At 41.2% G+C, this 23009-nt stretch overlaps 3 protein-coding genes across 3 annotated transcripts; 2 read left to right on the forward strand and 1 right to left on the reverse strand.

Annotated features, from left to right (window-relative positions):
* The first annotated feature begins 575 nt into the window (after positions 1-575).
* On the forward strand, positions 576-11528 carry ncmap (non-compact myelin associated protein). The gene is made up of 4 exons (XM_053434474.1): positions 576-953; positions 8539-8642; positions 9052-9136; positions 10414-11528. The coding sequence occupies exons 1-4, from the start codon at positions 868-870 to the stop codon at positions 10685-10687; spliced, it is 549 nt and encodes a 182-aa protein (XP_053290449.1). The 5' UTR covers positions 576-867; the 3' UTR covers positions 10688-11528.
* Positions 11529-12565: 1037 nt separating this feature from the next.
* On the forward strand, positions 12566-15917 carry tmem234 (transmembrane protein 234). The gene is made up of 5 exons (XM_053435314.1): positions 12566-12715; positions 13025-13176; positions 14048-14114; positions 14722-14814; positions 15090-15917. The coding sequence occupies exons 1-5, from the start codon at positions 12703-12705 to the stop codon at positions 15197-15199; spliced, it is 435 nt and encodes a 144-aa protein (XP_053291289.1). The 5' UTR covers positions 12566-12702; the 3' UTR covers positions 15200-15917.
* dcdc2b (doublecortin domain containing 2B) lies at positions 15878-22880 on the reverse strand. Its single transcript, XM_053435313.1, has 12 exons — positions 22594-22880; positions 22429-22480; positions 20297-20367; positions 19503-19634; positions 19292-19426; positions 19131-19170; positions 18840-18905; positions 18543-18711; positions 18339-18448; positions 18146-18214; positions 17639-17710; positions 15878-17264 (listed from the first exon to the last, which is right to left on the reverse strand). Exons 1-12 carry the CDS (start codon positions 22878-22880, stop codon positions 17136-17138), a joined length of 1332 nt encoding a protein of 443 aa, XP_053291288.1. The 3' UTR covers positions 15878-17135.
* Positions 22881-23009: the final 129 nt, after the last annotated feature.

A 23009-nucleotide genomic window follows, 5' to 3' on the forward strand; every position in this document is an offset into this window, starting at 1 on the left:
CAGGACAGTTGGAAAGATGAGCAAAATATCACCAGTGAGAACAGTTGTGTTTGCTCAGGAGAAAAACTTTCACACAAACTGTATCTTTTCTATAAACACACCCATTGCCCTTTGAACGAGTGCACTGTAATTCACAGTTAATCATCGACCACATGGATAAAAAACGCAGTTTGAAATACCTGAAGGGATTGGTGATAACATTGAAACCACACGCTTTGTCCACAGAACAACACAAAACAAGCACACACATTATTCATCTCCATCAATAGGAGGTAATGATTGGATTGTTTTCCATTTTAGTGACACACACGCACACACAAACCCAGAAGTGTAGCATATCCACTGGATTATATTGTCTTTTGGAGTTAGTTCAGTCTCTTTTTGGCTGAACACACGGGGACACATCCTGAGAACTCCATGTGAGACATCCTATCAGATGCAGACGAGAGGATTTGGAGAGGCAGTAGTCATGGTGAGGGGCCGAGCGGCGCTGGCAGCTCTTTGATCGGCAGCGGTGTGCATGGCACGCCTCAGGGCCTGGCGGAAGGACCTGAAAAACCAGCTGCCTGAGATTATTACTCTGAGCGAGGAGCAGTGACTGAACGAGCGTGGAGCCTCCTCCTTTTCTTCCTCAACCTCCTCCTCCTCCTCCTCTTCACATGAACACTCTGATTCCCACAGACACCACACACACACAGGTACAGAGGAATCCCTGCTTGTTTTTGGAACCCTTCTGTTGTTTTACCTGTGGGACTTCAGCAGCACCTGGGACTTTACATTCCTCCCCCGGAGAGGCTCACACACTCTCCTCCCTCCCCAGACCTGCTGTGATCTGTCGGGCCCTCCACCAGTGGACTATGCCCCCTTATGTCAGCTGAGGGTGGGGGGGCACCAGGCTGCTCAGGGTCCTGTCTGGAGAAGGCTTGGGCTGAAATCAAAGAGGAGACGGTTAGGTAAGTCACAAGGTTGATCACTCACACAGCCTATGTGAGTTCCCCTCCACACTTGAGTCACTTTTCAGTGGTGACTATGAATGTGTGTCACTGCAATGTGGTTGTATCAGGGTGTGTGTGTTTGTGTGTGTGTGTGTATGCGTGTGTGTGTGTGTGTGTGTGTGAGAACGTATGCTCCTCCAGACAACATGGCAGGTGAGTTGCAGGTGAAAGGGAATAGTTCACGTTCCAAAAAGCCCTCGGATTAATAAATCTCTTCTTACTGTGTGAAACATGTGGACCGACACAGATTTAAATCAATTCCAGATCGCTACAGTGTCCGTGTGTGTGTGTGTGTGTGTGTGTGTGTGTGTGTGTGTGTGTGTGTTTGTGTGTTTGTGTGTATCTCTTAATGATAACAGACTGTCTGATGGAGCGCTTGCTCTAATCACCCATTTCATCAGTAGCCACGTAATAGGAAAATATGACTGCTGTTTGTACAATGTCGCTGCTGTAATTCAAAGCTAAACAGTGTCAGGAGACAGAAAGATGATGGTTTTAGGCTCTAAACTCAGTTAAAGATGATTCCAGACAATTGGCAGATTTGTCTGTGTAAGAATAGAAAAATTACACGTTCTTTTATTAAATTAGGCTTCAGGGACTCACAGAGCTGCACAAACGCTCCAACATTTGGCTAAAAATAAAGTTTGGATCAGTGTAAAATGTGTCAGTTTGAGTTAGATAAAGTAATAAGATGTTATTTAAATGCCTCTTTCATTTTATACCCACTATGTGAAAGCTGTGGCTAGAGGCATTATGTTTTATGTCTTTCCAAGTATTGTGAGAATTACGTCTCAGGTACACTTTGAGTGAACTTCTTGAAATTTGGCAAAAACAAAAAAATTATTATTGTATATCGCTAAATCATATCATACATTATCTAAAGGCACTTTAAGGTTGAGACTTTAAAAATGATAGAGAAACCCTAAAGATTCCAGGATGAACTGATTGGATTTCGGTCGTTTAAGAGTCACTGTGCCCTCACTGAATCCCCTCTTTGGCCATAACTCAAGAATTCATCAGCTAATTAGGATTAAAAAACTGTCATCACTACATATAATAAATGAGTCTGGACAGACATGGTTGACAGAGGCGTACAACCGCAAGGTGGAAATCCTAGTTTATCATCTAGTTATTAGCATAGATGTTTTTAAGATGGACATGAGACAAAAGCTTTTTTTCAGACATGTACTTAATTCCACACATTTTCCTTAAAACATTTGAGAACGAAAGTATCAGAGTCATTGCTCTGGACATTTTCTGGTACTATTCCTGTCAACCCCCATAATTAAATTTCCAAATGACCCGATACCGGCCTGGATGTGCTGTAAAGAAACATCACGTCCAACCTTGTGCATGCTCAACCCACACGCCACCCCCTCACCTTGACATGTTCCCATTGTTGTAAATCTTGTGAATGTGTCTCAACCGGACAATCTCCTGCTCCGTTCTCAGATCTTAGGTGAAAGGTAAAGTCCAAGAAGGTCCGGACCCAATTTTCTAGACATTTTCTGGGGTTCCTGTCTGAAAATGGCGAGATAGAAAACCCCCCCAAACAATCAAAACCATAAATATTCTTAAGGTATACTGGTGGGGATAAGTTTAATAAACAAGCTGTTCCCTCTAGGCAGGTTTAATGATATGATAAGATCTCACTTTAATGAAAAAAGGATTCCCTTTAAAGATTTTGTAAGCCACCAGATAGAGGGTTCATCAGAGCCCAACCCTGTCTGAGACGCTTGAATGAACTGCCCACTTTCGCATGAAAGAGAAAATAATCTTCCGTCTCTCTCAGTCGCTGGTAAACATGAAGCTTCTCATGTTATCGTTATAACGCTGATAAGCATTGTTTGAAAATGTGAAAGCCTTGAAAAGCACGTTGCACCATACATACCAGCATACCGACTGTTTCTTCTCTTGTATCGCAGCAGACGCTTGTCACTCTGTTTTACACCCAACCAGTTACTGACATGAAGAATGGCACGTTTGTCCGTTCTCACCACAGCATTTTTATTTTCTTTTGTTTTCTATAAATATCCATTTGTCATCTGTAACCACAGGAGGAACACATATTTCTAACCTAAGCTGCTGTGCAAACACACTGTCTCGAAGCCTTAATGACAAAGTGGATTTCGGCAGTCCTTTTTCATTAAAAAAAATTCATTCTTTTAACTCCACCAGGGAAGTTATGTTTTTTTATCCAGGGCCAAGTCCAGGGGTGGGACAAGGGGGCACTAGCTCCAGCTGAAATCTGATTGGCCGCTGAAATACGCTTGTCCTGTCACTTTTGTCTCTAAATAAAAATCGAGTGAATTCTAATGTGGATTCTTAAGGGTACTGTGAGGCCTTGGTTCGAGGTATGTGTCATTTTAGTTGGAATTGAGTTTGGTGTTTGATTATTGATGATAGTTGTGCATTGAAATCATCATCGGGATATTTGTAAATCTGTCAGGGGCAATGCAGGATTTACTTTTACGCTACACGTTGAGTTTAGTCCAAGAATCAACACTGCTCCTTCCAAAGGTCACTCTCACACGAGCTGAGACTCAGTTGTGATGTATCACAGTTTTTCAACACTCACTTTATTAGTTAATCTCTGATGTCACTCCATCATTTTGGTCAAACAAAGGCCGATGCATTATTTGCCAAGCTCTGTGAGTGCTGCTGCAAATTCCCAATAGACGTACTTCAAAGGTCTCTCTAATGTGACATCTGGAAAACAAGTATTAGCGTATGGGATGTTTACATCTGATGTGATACAGACAACCTCTCTGCATGCGTGTTTATTCTCCCAGGCAGAGCCGAAGTAATTGTCCCATCCGTGTGTTATTAACCTGTTTCAAATTGACTGCTCAAATATTGACTCCAAACGTCATTCGGCGAAGGTCACGCTTTGATCGTGTTTACGAACAGGAGACAGTGCTTTCTGATGTGTGGAGAGAAAAGGTGCGGGGGGGGGAATAGTTGAGCCACTTAACAGCTTTGTCTGGTGTTTCCTCATATAGAGAGGGGGGGAAAAGAGGAAACTAAATTGTTCCTGCTCTCTCAACTCTCTGAACAAACCAATAAATGATTTGTTTACTGAGGGTGGAAGAGAGGATATTGAATCTGCAGTGCAGGTGAAGAGCTGCGTCTCGTAGAACAACAAACCGACGTTATTACAGTGAAGAAGAAACAGACAGCAGAGAAACTGAATGAGGACACTTTGAGCTACAAATCCTTCGTTAAGCTAAATTAGAAAATAATAATTTAATCAAACTATAACTAAACCAGAAGATCCAATAGAATATGTATAAATATGTATATTTATGTATACATTTCAATATGTATATAATCTAAATAAACATACATGTGAACAAATGAATGATTCAAGAATAAAGTCACATTTACCACATTAATTCGACTCTGCTGATTGATAGACACATAGCAATTACACATATATAAAACTACAATATTCTCCATGCGTACAATACTCCATGCGTACAATACTGCCAATTAATAATCAATATATCTACATATCATATACATATAAATCTGCATTTCCCATATCGATGTTGATAGTGGTTCTTTCTCACCTTTAGAACTTACTACATGCCATTATCAACTAAGCCATCAGGCTTTAGTGTCATATTTCAATTTCCATGGTACTTCTTTCTTCCCTCATTGTGACAACAAAAACAGGATTCCACCGCTTCCTGTTCGTAAGTCGGTAAATAAAGGTCAATGATGCTACGTTGCTTATTATGCAAATTAACGATTGAGTCTGTTGCCACGCTACATTTTTAACAAACCATAGATTGTGTTATTCTTTTAGAGCAATTTGTGGAGTGAAACTAAACAAGACAAGACATTGATACACCGCCAGTCCCTCCTTGGTGTGTTTTCTCAGAGGTTAGAACTTCCTTCGAGTAGAGTGGTTGTTTCTTTTGGCTGGTTTAGACGTCAGAACTCATCTTCAACAGTCGTCTGTTAGATGCTGAACCAGCTCTTTGTGTAGATTTGTGCAAGAAAGTATCGACGCCCACCTTTGATCACCAGCAGAAATATTTTGTCTGTTATAATGTAGTTTGCCAGCAAGGTGAGAAGATTCTCTATATTTTAATCTGTGGCATCACTAAATACAAGTTGTGTTAAGCGTACTGGAGGTGGGGTAAGGTGACGGTTACCCGATCCTTAATTGACGTGTACGACACAAAAGCTACACAAGCCGTGGGAGCGGACACACCCACCCATCCCTAATATGACGTCTGCCTTTGCCAGGGCTACAGTTACATATATCTCAAGCCTCTCTACCATTTTCCAACCAGAGCATTTCAGTCAAAGTATCTATTCAATATTTAATCTGACATTTTACCGCATGCTCCTGCAGCAGTTGGTTTTGTTTGAACCTGTGTATGCTTCAAAACAAGTCCCACTCCGATCATGCCCTCACCTGGCTGGCACACACACATAATCCCTGTCCGATGACAGTGATTCAGAGGCATCAGTGCTGCATTGTTGTCATAGCACAATCTCAGTTTGTTGGATTGTTACAGTTTCCAGCTGACGTCATGTGATGTGTATTGAATCACAAAATGGTTCTTTCATCCATCTATAGCCTACATAACCAAAAGGTTTTGCAGAAAGCTAATTCAAATAATGAAACATATTTGGATTATGAAGATAAAGTCTGTGATCTGCCCTATCATTTTGAAAACCGCTAAAGACAGGTAGCCTACAGTACTGTCCACCATAAATAATAGTAATATATATCTTGTGCACTTTAATGTTACAGCACAAAGGTGCAAAGTCCATCTCATCAGGTCTTTTTAATGTGGTTACTATACATTTCAACATGTGTCTTTGTTTGGATTCAATCAATGTTCAAATTCTCCCCTTCTCCTGTTAAACCTCAAATCGCTACATCGTCATATTGACTGACTGTACATTTGGTACGTTTAAGCTGATAACTGTATAGTAAATGAATACACATCACTTTCCACCGTATTGTGCACAGCCCTTTGAGCATGGCATTGCCCCAGCACACAGCAACCAAAGCAATGGTGTTATCAACCTCGAACAGATCAGTTGGCCACTTATCAGGAGCTGTCACCTCTGCAAACAGCAAACCTGATATATGTCAGGGCTAATCTCTGTGCTTAATATTCTGTCAACACAGGGTGCGTTGGCTCGGTAATATTTGCTGTAGAGAAGGAAGCCGGATAAGAAGTGCATGACACATGACATGCAAGTACTGGCTTCGATTGTCCAGTCAAAATCCCTGGATGAGGTTGTAAAAAGGTCCCTTCACCACGAGAGTCTATAGGTGAAATGTACACATTACTCTCCGTTAATGGCCGAGTCCATTACATGTTAAACACAATATCCTGATTATCATTGAAAGAGGAGAGTCTAAAGAAGAAATATAATCTCATAATATTCTAGTGGAGAGGATATTTAAAAACATTTAACACAAAGGGAAGCATGGTTTTAGAAGAACTATTCAACATTCAAGCAGGTTAGCTAAGCTTAGTATACTTAGCAAAGTCCACTTACTAGCAACAATTGAACGATAAGATGGCCGACATGTCTGCTCTTCCTCCTGCTGTGCATGAATGAAGCCAAAATATCGCAAATATCGGGACTGCCATCTTGCGCTGTTAACGTTGTTTGTTTGGAGCCAGAGTCAGTATCAGTGTATTATCTGAAAAGTAGCACTTAAAAAATACATCAAAATTATTTGAAGTGTAGCCATCTGCCAACATGGAGTTCGGGATTGGTGACATGTACTGAAACCAGCCACCAGGGGAGCAATTTAAATCTTCACTTTTGGGAAAGATGGATTCGTCAATGTTGGCCAACTGTCATGTCATACATCTTTAAACTGAATGGATTACCATGAAAGTTAATGGAAGGATGCCTTAGGGGTCAGGGAAGGGGACGTTCAATCATGGCATTGCGAGATCAGGTGTTTTTCACCATTTTCACCGTTTTCCCTAAACCATGCAGCTTGATTCATTTTAAGGGGACCGTTGGGCCTCGGCGGAGGAATACCCTATTCGAGTTGTAATGTGTTTTAATGCTTAATAACAAAATCAGATTGTCCACCATAAATGCAAAGCCTGTAATTTATCTGACAGCACCAAGTCTACACCCTGCATGACTCCAGGGTTAGTCACTAAAGCATTTAAATGAGTTACGAGCACGTAGAAGCAAAAAACATATCATTTCAGTAGCAGATTGTTATTATAAGCTGAGTAATCAGGTCATATAATTAAATATAATTATGTGTGCCTTAGTTTTAATTTGTTGTTCCTGCACTTTGTTTCACGTCACGCCGCGTGAAAAAGAGGATGAGGAACTCTAATAAATACGATCGTACAGGTCTGGCACATGAGAAATGTCCGGTGACCTTTCTAGACACAGTGGGAATCTAAACTTAATCACGTGTAGACAATGAACACAAAGTGACCACCTGTATATTCATTTTATGGGAAGTTTACATGACTTCCCGTCTATTTGCATGCAAGAAGTACCAGTAGAGGGGAAGGGGAAGTATCAGTTACTGGGACAGCCCTGACCCACAGCTCTGTACAGATCGTTTCCTGTTGAATATCAGGGATCCTCCATAACGTGAGAAGATACCATCATGACTCATAACAATTGCAAAGCAGATTAGATGTCTCTCTTGTAGATTTGATGAGTCAACCATTAAACATGTTATCAGGCCTGTGACCTGCCCGAACCTGACGGGCTTACCCAGGCCTGGGGGGGGAATCCTTCTCCAGGCTCACTCTGTCATGTTGAATACAGCAGCCCACTTCTTCAAGCGGCTGTTAGAAGGAGCCAACATTGTGTTACCATCATGTTCTCGTGGACTCTCTGTAGCCGCTGACACCGAGCGCTGAATAGAAATTTTCACCTGATCCACAAATACCACAAAAGCCACTCAATTCAAACTTTCTGCGTAATCACCAGAGTTGAACTTCATGTGCAAGTAACACCAGCTGCATAATGCATCGCCTTCTACCTCAGGCCACAAACCTATTAAAAACCCTACCTAGTGTACAGTATGAGCTGTGACGCCGGCTGCAGTTTGGCCTGCACATCGACTCAATGGTGGTGATGTCAGTAATGATTATTGTTTCATACATGATCTACTGGTGAGGCTCCCCAGTCCTGTGCTTTCTTTAGAACCTTAATGACCGGAGCCTCTCCCTCTGCTACGTGTCAGAGGGGTGTCGCACAGCTATGTTTGTCTTCAAATCAATTATTCTCGTTTCCTCATTACCTTCGCCAAGGAGGTTTCGTTTTTGTTTGTGTTTGACTGATAATTGGCGGGATTACGCAAATACTACGATACAGACTGCCACGAAGACTTGGTGGAAAGTTGCGCTATGGATCAGGGAAGAGCCCTTCAAATCTTATATCCCTGATATCCCTGAGTATTTGCATTTTGATACAGGTTGATTGAATCAAAGGGGACTGTTGGGCACTATTCTAGTGCTTTAGTATCGTGTTTAACTTTATTTGACTAAATTGGCTAATTTCTCTTTTTTCTTTGTAGGTTATTGCTGAAGATGCAAGCTTCAACTGTCTCACCTGTGACCATCACTACTGCACTTCCAAACACCACCGTCACAAAGTCCCAAGAACAAATCCTCATCCAGAGTAAGGATACCCCACATTGCGTTCATGTTTGTGTTTTGTCTTCTTCAGTTTCATATTGATAAGACATCCATGTGAGGTGTTAGTTATATCAACAATCAGAGCTGCATCCTCTCCAGCAACATTAGTTTAAAAAATATTCTATGATAAGCCAAGCCTCTTAAATAACAACCTATTGCATCATGCAGCCTTGCATGGGAGCGGCACTCAAGCGTTTAATGAAACATTAAACATAATGTAATGTTCCGGTTGCCTGTGAGTAATCTCGTTGCTAAGCATTGCTTACTTCTTCAGGAGTGTGCACAAAACAAGCTGCTTCACGTGGAGCAGTTAGACTGCAAATGCAAATTAAAAAAAAAAACTAAGGTTCAACTGTTAAATGACTCATTCCTCCTCTTTCTGTGTCTGTCAGGTTCTGGGGCTATGATCGCCATCATCGTCATAGGTATCATCATCATTCTCGCCATTCTTCTGATCATCCTGAAGACGTACAACAGGTAGAGCCGCATTCCTGCTTGACACCACAATTCCTGCCCTCTGAATGTCACAGGCAGTACAATTCCAGCCATGCTATTTTTATCGGAGGAACAGTGAACAGCTTTTGTATTATTATCTTTTCATTAGGCTCCGTCCGTGAGATCCAAAAAAATTAAATAAACATCACCCATTTTGTTAAATCGGTATTCACTCTATTATATTGATTCATACATGGTTTGATATGTAACCTTTTAAGAGTAAACAGTCCTCTTCACACCACTCACATGAAAACAGTACCGCCAAAGAGGGCTGCTCCACTTTGAGACTGTTTATTCTGAAAGTTCAGAGAAAAGTCGTTGGCACATATGGCTGTTTTTGTTTTGTTGTGATTTTAAAATCATCTCATGACACCTTGGGTCGTATTGACCAGCAAGTCGGACACATTGGCCTCTACTGATCCTTGATGAATCATCGCCCATGTCTCTTAATCTAAATGCCAAATAAAGTCTAAGAGAAGAACATATGGCAGAAAAAGTTTGGAAGCAGTAACATTCAATATATAAATATTTCCTGAGCAGATATGAGGGAATTGATTCTTAATACAAATTAAAGTCCAATATTATACACAAAGTTTACTTAAACTATCAAGTCAATAGTAGAATAAACCTTGTCGGTTCATTTATGTGATGACTTTTATTTTGAATTCTAAGTTCTTATTATTATTATGAAGCATCTTATTGTGCACTTCTCACCGTTTCAGCTGGTTATCTACTTTCTATTATGACTGTATGTGTGTAAGTCATAACAATTCCTCATACACGACAAGATCACAAGAGTGTTTTGTGTAAAGTTTCAAAGTGAAAAGTAACTAGTAACTACAGCTGTCAATCATTATGTTTTCGTAAAATGGAAAAAAGCTCGTAAAAAGTACCTCCTATCGTTTATTACCGTAGGTGTGACAAATGTAAGTAAATGTGCTCTGTAACGCTTTGCCACTGTAAACCTGAGGGAAGGGGTCACACAATGATGATTGAGAATAGAACACAGTAACACTTGTTAATTAAGATTCATATAAGGGCAACACATGCCAAAAGTATATTCATAAATATGGATTATTTTATTCAGTTTTGATTTAACATTGTTTTCTTACCTATTTTCATTTCATGTGTTTGGTATCTTTTGTACTATGTCCACTGAAGTAAAAGGCCTACTAGAAAGCTTTCAAATATTTAAAATCCATGTCCCGCTAGATATGAGTGATGTGAGATCTATTCTAAAATGGTCTCATTGTTTCCAGGTGGACCCATGCATCCAGAGTCCTGGGAGGGAGCACCAAACCTCGTCCGAAGATGTCACAGTCCACGGTACACAGCAGCATACCGCTAAGCACCCTGGGAATCAGCTCTGTGTCGAGCAGCATCGCCAATTCCAACCCGGCCTCGGAGAACATCTTCCATCTGCCCAGAGCGGAGCTGACCAGCGTGGAGGAGAACCACATAGAGCAGCTCAGCACCACCAGCAGCTCCACCGTGGTCACCATACATGAATCTCCGTCGTTGGGGAACACATAGCACCATGACTGCACTCTAGTCTCACAACAGGCATTGACTGCTGTGCGGTCCTCGTCCGTGACCACGCACGGCCCGTGTTGACTGAATCCTGTGGAAACTCAACCCGTGACGTCAGAGTTGTCACTGTCAATCTTCACCAACTGAGCCACTGGTGGTCACTACTGGGATATACGTCATTTTGGTGTACACAAACACACAACGTGAACAAAATGGTGCCAGACAAAGACGCAATGGGTCACATGAAGGATGTTGCATGATGAAAGCGTGTTTAGGGTATAGAGACAATCAAGTTTCTTACTGCTTGTACTGTTTGTTGATGTTCCGACAGTACTTAAACCATGAAGAATATGTATAGTAAAGGCTGTAATGGCTCGACGATGCTGGTCATAAGTGTGTACATTTCTGCATAAAGGAGAACTCTATATGTTCATAAGTAAATGTAGAATTAGTATAATAGAAAATAAAGACACTGTGCTGGATGATAATGGTTACCAGCCTTTTTTCAGGTCATAACTTGATAGAGCAGATTTATATCTATAAACAATATTCTTTGATGAAACTGGTTCACCTGGCATCACGCTGTCTTTTTCTTCTGCCCCACAGATTCTCACAGATTAGTTTTACTTTAATGAATCTCTCGAATGTCAATGAAATTTGTTTTACTATGTAGAATGAAGAGACCACAGAGAAATAGCCTGAACACACTGATGTGAGTTCTCTGTTTTTCAAAGTTGGCACCAAAAGGACTTTGCACTTTATTTTCATTGTTCTCTGTGTTTGTATTGTTTGTGGCTCTTTAGTGAAAGAAAAGAGATGAAATAAAAAATGTCATGTTTCTAAATGCGGCTGCTTGTAATTTGTGCGGCAGAAAGTGTGACGTAAAGCTGGGGGGGGGGGGGGGGGGGGAGATTAAAAGGACGTAAGTAAGAACAGCAGAGGAAAGAAAAGAAAAAAAGAGAGGAAAAGAAAATTTGTAATTGAATAAGTTATTATATTAATGGTTATTAGTATTATTGTTGTATTATTGTTGTTATAATCAGGGCCCGAGCACTGACAAGCACTGACAGACAGTGACCCCCCTTAATTTATTTTTGTTATTAGATTTACATAGTGTAAGATATTGTGAAATTAATAGATGGTTGAAGTCCTGCCAATTTTAGGGGTCCAGTATCTTGCCAAGGACATGCAGATGGGAAAGAGTGGGGATTGAACCCCCAACCTTCTGGTTGGAGAACGACCACTCTACTCCCTAGGCCAATCCTATATTAACATTAGGGATTGGATTACATGTTTATTCACCTGAGAAACTAAAAACAGGAAGAAGATGGATAAATGATTGTGTGTGTGTGTGTGTGTGTGTGTGTGTGTGTGTGTGTGTGTGTGTGTGTGTGTGTGTGTGTGTGTGTGTGTGTGTGTGTGTGACTGTGTCATTCTATGCTGCTTTTGATGCACATTTCAGAGTGTATTTTCTACTTTACTACATATATTTGACAGCCTTACTTAAAAATTACTTTTTATTTTTAGACACTGGATGATTTAACATGCTTTAAAAACCTATTGATAGACAATAAATCAGTAGTTTCCAACCTTGGCTTCTGACGCCTTACAAGAATCACAGTGTGGGACACATTTAATTTAATATAATTCTGAAAATTCATAACCTTCTAGTTTATATTCGGTGATCAAATAAATGACATATGGTTCCCATCAACTAGTTAATATTTATTTTTCCTGGTAACTTCTCATCCTCGTACTTTGAAAAGTTGCGAGGCTGCATTCAAGACAACTGGACGTGTTGTATAATGTTACATTTCTAGACGAACTCTTCACTAAAAGAAGTTCTGTAGCTTAATTCAATTTAATTCATTATTTGTATAACATCAGATATAATATTACATATATATTATATCATATGGATATAATTAAGGGTGTTCGTGACTTTTACGAACGTTAAAGTTGTCTCACAAACACGGAGCGCTCCTGAACGCCACCTCACAGCTGCTGTTTACATCACGATGGTGACTATAGGTGAGTGGGGCTAACAAGCTAATTCATCCTCATATTCACTATTATCTTTAAACCTCGTGTGTTTCCTGGTTTAGACCAGTTTCCTCTTCATTACCAGGCTTAGTTATGCCAAACGAACCCAACAGGGGCGAACACTATGCTAAGGAAGTTAGCTTACTCTCGCGAACTGCTGTAGCCCAGATGCTAACCGCAATGTTTGTGATGTTAGCCCCACGGCTAAGCTAATGTTAAACCACAGACTGTATAAAACCGATATGCTACATCACTAGCAGGTGATATTAATGGTGACTGGGGTCTGTTCCCTTGCAGTGGAGCTGCTCAGTCTCCTGCTGGTGTCGGTGCTGTGGGGCTGCACCAACCCCTTCCTGAAGAGAGGCTCCGCGGGGATAGAGGATGTGAGCCGCTCCAACAGAATGAGCCAGCTGCTGGCGGAGATCAAGTTTCTGTTCCTCAACACAAAGGTACAAGCTGACCCCAGTTCAGTACTACACAGGTCGACTCAGATTGATCTATATAGCAAAAGAGAAATCAGACAGATAGATACTTAATGGATCCAGAATCAACAGGTGCTTTACAATTATGACAGAGGAACAATAGCATGGAGAAAATATAAGATGTACATTGCTAGAAATAACAAATCTAAAAAGAGGCAGATACAGGAAAAGGCAGACAAGTTAAATGGTCTGTATTAATATAGTGCTTTTCTCAGACGGATGACCACTCAAAGCTCTTTACAGAACAGTTTAACAGTCACCTATTCCCACGCATATTCATACATCGCATCTATGTGCAGCAATTTAGGGTTTAGTATCTTGCCCAAGGACACTTCAGCATGTGGAAGACTGGGATCAAAGGGCTGACCTTCTGGTGAGAGGATGACCGCTCTGACCTCCGTGCCACATAATGATAAGCGTGACCAGAATCATAAAACAGCCTCAAGCTGGATCAAAAGCAAGATTGAAAAGGTTGGAGTTGTTATGAGGATGACCTCAGAGAGCTGGGGGCGGGATGTGGAACCGAAGAGGACTAGCAGAGGACTGGGATGTCTTAATATCTATCTAGTGTGGTGATTTTTTGCTATATTAATTGAAATATTAGATGTATGAATGTCTATCTATGTGAAGTCAACAACTGACTGACAAATCAAATAAAGTTAGTACAATAACAGAAAGTCTATACACATAAAGTGCATCTTAAAAAGTGTGCGATTTAAGAAATATTATTAAAAAAGGGTTAGGGTTCTCAGCTGGTAAAAGCTACCTGTCACACGTGTGATATCAATGCTTTTCCTTAGAATTGGATTAATTTCACTCTCTCTGCTGTCTCCATCAGTACCTGGTCCCTTTCCTCCTGAACCAGTGTGGCTCTTTGGTCTACTACTACACACTCTCCACCGCAGGTGAGCCAGACACTCGAGGGTTCCCTTCTTCACAGTCTGATGGTCTCCTCTGTTACAGGCCCTTCTCTCTAACTGCAGATGTCTTGACATGTGACTGTAGAAGAACAGTTGGAAATTACTAATACTAACCAAAGCCTGAATAAGACCCTGCACTGCAAACAGTATTTTCCGATTATCTTAACCTGAGACTCAGAATAAGCAGTAATCAAATTAAAACATGTGGAGTATTTTGTCCTTTAAAACATTACATTGACATGTTTCTGTCAATCCCATCATAATGTCATACTGGAGTTTTCACAGTATTTTGCGACATCGAAATACAAAAGTTACCACCTGCTTGATGACACGTGCCGTGCGTGAGTTGTAGCAGAATATTATTTTAGTGTGCTGTGCATTAACAGTATAACAGCATATCATTTAAACTACAGTTTAATTATGTTGTAATATAGTTGTTAGTGCGCATAGATGTCTATTTTCATGCAGTTACTTATTACTAAATTAAATATATTGTGAAAAAAATCTGTTTAACAGCAATATTGATCACTTTGAGTTGAAATACTTTTGTTAGCAAAATGTTGTATCTAATATTCTCTCACTCTTTATGCAGAGTTATCTTTCGTTGTCCCTGTGGCCAACTCGCTCACATTCCTTTGCACTCTGCTCACCGGCAAGTTACTGGGTGAAGAGTTTGGAGGCAAACGTAAGTCTCAAATGTCGCTGATACTCATAAGCTTGCTTTCCTGTATCAGGCCAGTCACACAGATCTAGGAATTAAGACACTCCAAGACACAAACTCTGGAAAATGTCTGGAGCAATCAACGCAAACATTTGCATACAGCCCATTTGGAAAATATCAGGCAAATGTTCGTAGTTCAGAGCATGTGTAAAAGCAGCTTTGCTGTCCTGGTTTTGTTATAACTCTTCTTTATTAACCTTTTATGTTTTGTCTATCCTCCCCCTCCCCTCACTCTGCAGAGGCTGTTGCCGGGATGTTTCTCACCATGGCTGGAATCACTCTGTGTGTGATAAGTTCCATCGAGGACAAAGACGCAGGGCAGCAGAATATAAACCAGTCTGTGCAGTAACGGAGATCGGAATTGGAGCAAATTCTTCCGAACGTTCAAATGTTTCCTCGGCAGGAAGTAAAGAAGGCGTTAGCCGCTGGAGCCGGACTGAAGGGGCCAATTTAGATTCAGAACACGTCTCCTCGGAGCGACAGTTGTGCTGAATTGTGACTAAATGAAGCTTCAGAAGACCTGGTCAGAGACTCTCACACGGAGTTGGAAGGGGAAGTGAGTTCATGTGGAGTTCACCCCGGAGCTAGGTTAGATTTATGGTGCTCACATAGAGATCGGTGGTTGGTGGTTGTTAACTTTTACTCGGAGGCACCCTGCTGCCCCGCCATGGGACAGGCATCTGCATAAAAATAGAGAACAAATTCAAATAAGGCTGGTGTTTAAAATGGACCAAAGAGATGTCACCTCCTGGTCTAACTGGGACATTAACTGCTGAGCAGGAGGATAATACAGTTCTGTAATGTATATATGATTTAATACTGAGGTAGAGGGACCAATGTTACTGTCTCAAGTTCTTTGTGAAGCAGTATTCAAGCACAACTAAGTACTGCGAGGTTGAGTGACCTTGTCTTCTCTTTCAAAAGTATTCAGAAAGAATTCAAATGTATCCTAATGTTTTTATTTCACAGTATTTTTAAATTGACACAGAGCACTGTACAGATGACTTTGTTTGCATCTATTCAGCTTGTCATGTAGTTGAAATGAAATAAAAAAAATGTTAGCAAAACATCATTTTTCATGTTTGTTCTTCACATATCAGACACACTTAAGACTTCAAATGTCACAAATATGGTCTCTTATGTACACATTGTAAATTAATGCCTCACATCATAATCTACTCACATCTAAATCATAATTTCCCCTGTAAAACAGTGTGGTCACAATATCATCTACACTTTACAATATAATGAAATCAAAAGCAAATCCCTGTAACAAATACAACCCACGTGAAGCTTATGGTGCTAAGTCTATTCTTAGCTATGCTAGTAGTGTGGCTCTGGGGATGACAATTTAAAGTGTTGGATGAAGTGCTTAGTCAACTTATATCCCAAACTATCCCAAGTTTAAAATTTCAGTTTCAACACTGGTTTATGTTACATCTTCCTCAGCTGTTTACTGCTAGTCAGAAAGTGTTAGCATGCTAACACACTAAACTAGGCCAGTGATAGCACTATCACAAGGATTATGCTAACATGCAGAATTTGGCATTTAACACCACTGCACCTGGGTAAGGCTTGAGAGAGGTGCTAGCATGGCTGTAGTTCTAAATAAATATATCTAAATACTCTTTTTCGCAAAGACAATTTCTATCATTATAGGTTTGTTCGAGTGCTCGTTGTTTTTAATATTTATTTGATACTTTCAAGATAAAATGACTGACAACTGGTTGAGTTGGACCTTTGCCATATTTATGCTTGAATGCACAAGATGGCAGCGTTCATATCCGGGATACTTGGGCCTCATTTGTGGATAGTGGGAGGAAATGGAGACGTGATATCCATCATTAAATATAGTTTATGATTTCACTCTTTGATCATTTGTCTTTACAAATGTATCGTACAACAGTTTCTGATATTGTCTCCACTTCCTGTTTTGTTTGTTCTAATGACGTCTGAGCAAAATCACATTCTTGTCTCTCTTTCTAAAACAAAACAACATAAATTGATGTCACTTGTCTCATCACCACAGTTTCAGTTCTACTAACTATAACATTCATTCAGCTGCATAGGGTCTGCTGAAGCAGTAACAGCCTGGTCATCTGCTGTGGGTCAGGGCTTGTTATGCTTTATGCTGACGGGACCTTGAATCCTCCGTGCTCCTCATTCACTAGTTGTCCTCATGGTGGTTCTGTTCTGCTAGGTTTGATGGGACATCTTGTGGGTTAACCTGTTAGAACAATTCATTAAAACAGTGAAAGCATCTTCACTGGGCCTGGTCATGGTGATTATGATGATAATGTCATGTGATTACATTGTGAGGTGGGTACACTTGCCTTTTCCTCCGTTTTCTTTCCCTGAGAATCCTGAGAAGTGGAGGATGAAGGTCTTGGAGTTGTGTGCTTCAGCTCAGGTTCCTTTAGAAATGAGATACAAAGTGAGCGCTGACTTTTTATATCCATGTACAAATAAATGTAAGAAGATACTTGTGCAAAAGTTATGATAGCCCCTGTTCCTTTGTTAGTTAGTTAAATGGAAGGATGGAACATGTGCCAGGAAGGAATCCAATCAAATTTGGGGTGGATCTGGACAAAGGGCCAGATCCCAGGAGTTTTCTGACTTTCTTTAACATTGTGAGTAAATGATTCAAGGGTCCCGATGAACAAAATCAGGCATATTTAGGGGAATTACATCTATGAGTGTGTGCAATTTGGTGCAATTGATTTCAAGGGGACTATGCCCTCCACTTAGCGGCATGATTGTTGCTTCAAGTTTGTCTTGCTTTGTGTACCTGTATTTCAGCAGACTTCTCCGTCCAGTTCTCTGTCAGTTCTACACCATTTTGTTGAGATGATTCTGCCTTCTGGAGTAAAATAAAAATAAACGAACTCATTTACACAAAATAAATTAACTGAACCTGTTAATTAAGGCAAGCGTGTCCTGCAAACGTAACCACCCATTCACGCATAAAGCACCTGTTTTCCATTCTATTTGTGTTGTTTGAAGTTGTTTGCTTTTTTCCATTTTTAGATTATCTGTCAAATATTGTTATTATCAAAAATCATATTTTTTAAACTCATTTGTGCAAACTATAATCCAACAATAGCACAATTGCACAAATTCTCATCCAGACCATCATCACCATCATGAGTCCTATTGTGGTATTGATCATTTTCTACATGATAACCTCAATGTCCGGCCACTGTGTCAAAAAAAGTGCCCCAGACTGTAATTGAGAGTGAATGAATGTAAAAGACAGTGATTTGGAGCTAAATTCAAATGTATCCTTGATGCTAACCTGCTGTGTGCTGTGCAGAGGATCGTCTCTGTGGTTCCCTTCTTCATCCTCCACTGTTTCTGCCACTCTCTTGGAAAAAGACACGAGGGACAGATTATTGTTTATATGTCTTTCAGTGTTACATTTCCCCCTAGTGCAATATTTTCTATCTTTAAACTGCAGCATTGTGCAAAAAACTGAGATAAACGTTAACCTGGTCAACAGGAATCTCTGTTGCTGTATTCTCATCCTCCTGCACCTCCTCAGCTCCTCGCATCTCCTCTCTCCTCTTCCGTGCCGCTCTTTTAAAGATGCTGGGCTGGACTGTGATAAACAGACATCAATATGAGTCTTTTTTTTCTTTTACTTATTTTGAATATGAAGACATCCGACAATAAATTAAGTTAAGATTTGATACAGCTCCTGACCAGATCCATTAGTCTTGTCTGACCTCTGTTCTTGCGGATCTTCACCGGCCTGGCAAAGAATACAGACATCTCATCTGCTCCCTGTCTCCTGCTCCTCTGCTGGGAGGCTTGTGGAGGTCCAGCTTCGTCTCCTGTTGACTTCACCCTCCGACCATCTGACTGAGTATTATGCATAGAGGGGGGAAAAAAGCCTACTCACTTGTGTATTCATAGACACCAAACCAATTAACAGTCCCAATATAGATCCTGTAGTGTCAATATAATACAGAGGATTGAATTGCTTTTACCTCTGGGGAGTCGAGGAGAGCAGAGTCGCTGTACTGGTCTGCTGGACCACTTCCTGTTTTCCTGTTCTGAGAGAAAAATGTAATATACAAACATATAAATAAAAAAGACGTGACAGATTCGTTTTTCAGTTTGTTTTTGGAATGCCTGGAATGTTGCTGCAGTAAAACAATGAAAAGAATAATAATCTTTATATATCACTTTTCAAAATCCAGATACCAATGTGTTTAACAGTGCACAATTAAATAAATGAATAGATATTTGGAATGCTTTACAGTTTGAATTGACTGTACCTCAGCTCTTCTCATCAGCCTTCTCTTTCCTGGGTAATATCTACATAATAAAGTGTGAAAAAAGTAAGAGATAAGAGTACATATTATCTTTTTGTTCATATTCGTTTGCAAAGAAGCCCATAAACAAGGACTTGTATAGAGAGGACCCTGCATAACAATACCTGTCTGCAGCGTTTGAAACCAGCAGCTCCACATATGGAAGTTTCTTAAACCTCTCGGTTCCCACGGCAACGTAGCAGTGGCCGGTCTCCAGCTCCCCGGCCGAGGTCACAGTCACTCCCTCCATAGAACACAACCTGATCACGCAGTGTACAGCTTTGATTTAGTGCATTTCTACAGACGTATATCTATGAATCTGTCGGTGTCACAGACCTGCGCACGGCTCCTGTTCGCAGACAGACCTTCTCTGTGACCAGACCCAGGACCTGCTCCAGATCCTGCTGCGTGCTCCGAGGAATGATGAACCGAAATGGCGGACATAGGATATCGCCATTACGGAAAACACTGAACACAAGCATTGAAGCAGAAGTTTGCATTTTGTCTTCGAAAACAGGACACAGGAAGAGTTTTTGGTCACTGTAATTCTTCTTGTCTGCATTGGCCACGATGAGATGTCTTGTGAAGTCCAGCCAAACATGACCTGATGATGGCGCTAGAGGAAAGGTCTGATGGTCACCAATGTTATTACCAATGGGCCCCTACAGGCTCATGTTGGCGTTGCTTTTGATCCCCTGACTTGTCGATCACCGGGTCAAAGTTATGTGAAATATCTAAAGAGCTACTACACAGGCAAAACTGACACATTCATGGTCCTCAGAGGATGTCAACTAATGACTTTGTTGGTCCATCCTCTGACTTGTCCTCTAGTTCCACCATGGGGAAAGACATTTATGGTTTTGAGAGAAATATCTAGACAACTATTGTACTGACTACCATGAAATCTAGTACCTAATATCTAGTTCCCTTAAGGATTATCTATATAAACAATGGTGACCCTCAGACCTTTCCTCTAGCGCCACCATCAGGTCATGTTTGGCTGAATGTTATGATGCATTTTTCCACTAAACTACAAAAATACATAAGCACAAGGACATCCTATTTTAAGTCACTCTGAGATACAGTCTTCATGTGCTAATGTTCAGTATGTGTGTGTTTGTCCAACTCACTGTATGATGCAGGGCAAAGGTATAAACTTCCTCCATTTAGCCGAGACATTTGGCCTCTGTGCTGCTTTAGCCTGGAGGAGACATTCAGAGAATCAGATGCGTGGTACGGCTCAACATCACAATGTCGTCATTTCCTCAGCAATATTGAACATTCCCTCATTGGATTTACATCATCCATGTCCGGCACATCGATTACACCGAACGTCCATCGCTGCAAAATCACTCTGCCCAAATGTGTAATGACTGACTAACTATTCTGCTCATGTCAGCACGAACGCTGCAGCTATGGAAACTGACGTCAAGCTGCCACTTCTGCAATGACACTTTAACGAAGCGTATCTGATCATCTCGGGCTCCTACGTTGTCTCACATCAATGAAATCTGCTGCCAATATCCGTGTCTGCTTAGTCAGAATAGCTGGAACAATTCAACTCAGAGCAAAGCTGGTCATTGATAATCTTCCCTTATTGTTTTTTTTTGCTTTGAAGGGGCAGCGGTTTTAATGCATTTACAGTGTCTCCGAGCAGAGAGGCCTGCCCAGACATGCACGCGGCCTGATAACATTGCCCGGAAGCATTAACCCTTTGTTTCGCCGGCAGGATCAGATGCTCACTTATACGGACACACTTCCTGCATTGCTCCACAGCAACCACAACGCAGGCATGTGAGACTTTAAAACCCCCGGACTCCAGATAAAACAAATCTGCTTTGCACATGGCCGACACCCAAGGCACACACAATTACTCTGTACTCTTTTATGTTCTGCAGAAAAGTAACACTGACGGTTTAAGACTGAGAACACAATCTGCGTCCGAAGAACCAGGCGGCCGTGGCTGCCAGCTGGTCGGAATACAAAGCGAGCACTTGTGGGCTTGAGTGGCTCTGAGTGTGTTCCTGTGTGTGTTGCTCTGAAATCAATTTGAATTTGAAGAGAGCTTACGCCGACAGTAATGCTACATCTTCATCATTTCCTCTGGCAGGTCGGTTATGTTTTCTGTCTTTGTCCAAGTGATTGTTTGTTGATTGGTTTGTTTGATTGCTAGCAGGACAACTCAAAAACTACTCAACCAATTTCCATGAAATGTTGTGGTGGCGTGGGGCATAACCCAAGGATCTGGATCCAGTGCATGAGACTCCCAGAGACAAATCCGAATATAAATCTGGATTTAGGACATTTAATAGTGTTTCATAAGGTGGATGTATGCGCCATTTTAGTTTATTGGTTGGTTTGTGTGTTTAACAGCAGGATTACACAAATAACCCAGAACGTACCGGAGGGACTTCATAGGGACCTAACGGGATCCCCCAGGAAGAGCTAGAAAATGGGGCTAGTTAGAGGGATGTCTGGGGTACTCTTCCTGGCCAGCTAACTCCACAACCTGAACCCGGATAAGGGGAAGACAATGGAGGGATGGACTTTCTTTAAGATTGTGAGATGTGAAAAGCCATAAAAAATGATTGGATCTTGAAGTCAGGTACATTTAGTCATCTGATCTATAAGTGTGTGCACTTTGTTGCAGCTACATTGAATTTAAGGGGACTGTTATGCGGAGGTATTCAACTACTTAAAAACTATTAGCGACATGGGAAAAGAAAGAATACATTATGTTTTGGAGCGGATCCAAAATTCATCACTTACTGTTACATTATGAGATTTTTGGACATTCTCACCATTGAATCAGGGAATAATTCATGGATATTAATGAAAGAAATCAGGCAGATTTGTGGGACTGATATCTTTGAGTGTGTGTCGGTGGGTTTAATTTATCTCTGATAATCTCTGGGATCTCTGACGATAGCCGACTGTAATTACTGCGTCTAATGTCTCGTGAGAGGCTTGAAAGGCCACCAAGGACAGAACAATCTTTAGCCTATTATTAACGCTAATTTACATGACAGCCTCTGACACCAGGAGGAAGTTATGAGCAAAGAGTGACCTTTGAACATGCACCAAGGACGTGACAAAGAAATGTAACACGTGCCTCCTCGTTTACAGGCAATTGGGAACTTTTATCCGTAATGGAAAATCCAGGATACTAACTGGTGGTGCATTCCTCCTGGTTAGACTCGGATTAATGAATGATGGACAGTACTATTAAAAGGAAGTGGCCCATATGAGAAAATAAACCTACCTGGGGTTCTTCACGGGTGGCAGGCTGCTTTTTTGCTCCCACGCTCAGGTAGCTGTTCACAAAGACAACAGATACGATAAAGAATACTTAGTCTTTTTACAAACAACAAAACATCTGGTTTAAAGACTGTAAGCCTTCTATTAGAGAAAAGTCTTCAGTACTCACTCCAGTTTCTTGAACCTCTCAAAGCCAGCAGCGACGTACTGGGATCCCGTCCGAAGGTCCTGGAGGTCTGCGACCCTGTGGCCCTGCCTCGGGGTGTACAGGGTCCTGATGGCGAGCTGGGCACCGATGTTGTGGGTCACCTCGTTCAGAAAAGCCTCCATGGTGCCCACTTGCCGCTGGTTGACCACGAACCTCCGTCCACTGTAGAAGGGGTCACCATTCCTGTACACCACCACGTTCTTCACCGGAGGCAGGAGGGCGCTGGTGGCTGCAGTGCTACCAGCCATCTCTGAGCCAGCTGTGACACACACACACACACACACAGTTCACAAAGGCTTTTTAGAATTTTTGAATCCACGCACAGAATTGTTAAGTCATTTCCAAAGTGGCATTCACTGACCATTTCCACCCAACAG

The sequence above is a fragment of the Pleuronectes platessa genome, chromosome 11 (genome assembly GCF_947347685.1).
Source record: "Pleuronectes platessa chromosome 11, fPlePla1.1, whole genome shotgun sequence".
Lineage (NCBI taxonomy): Eukaryota > Metazoa > Chordata > Actinopteri > Pleuronectiformes > Pleuronectidae > Pleuronectes > Pleuronectes platessa.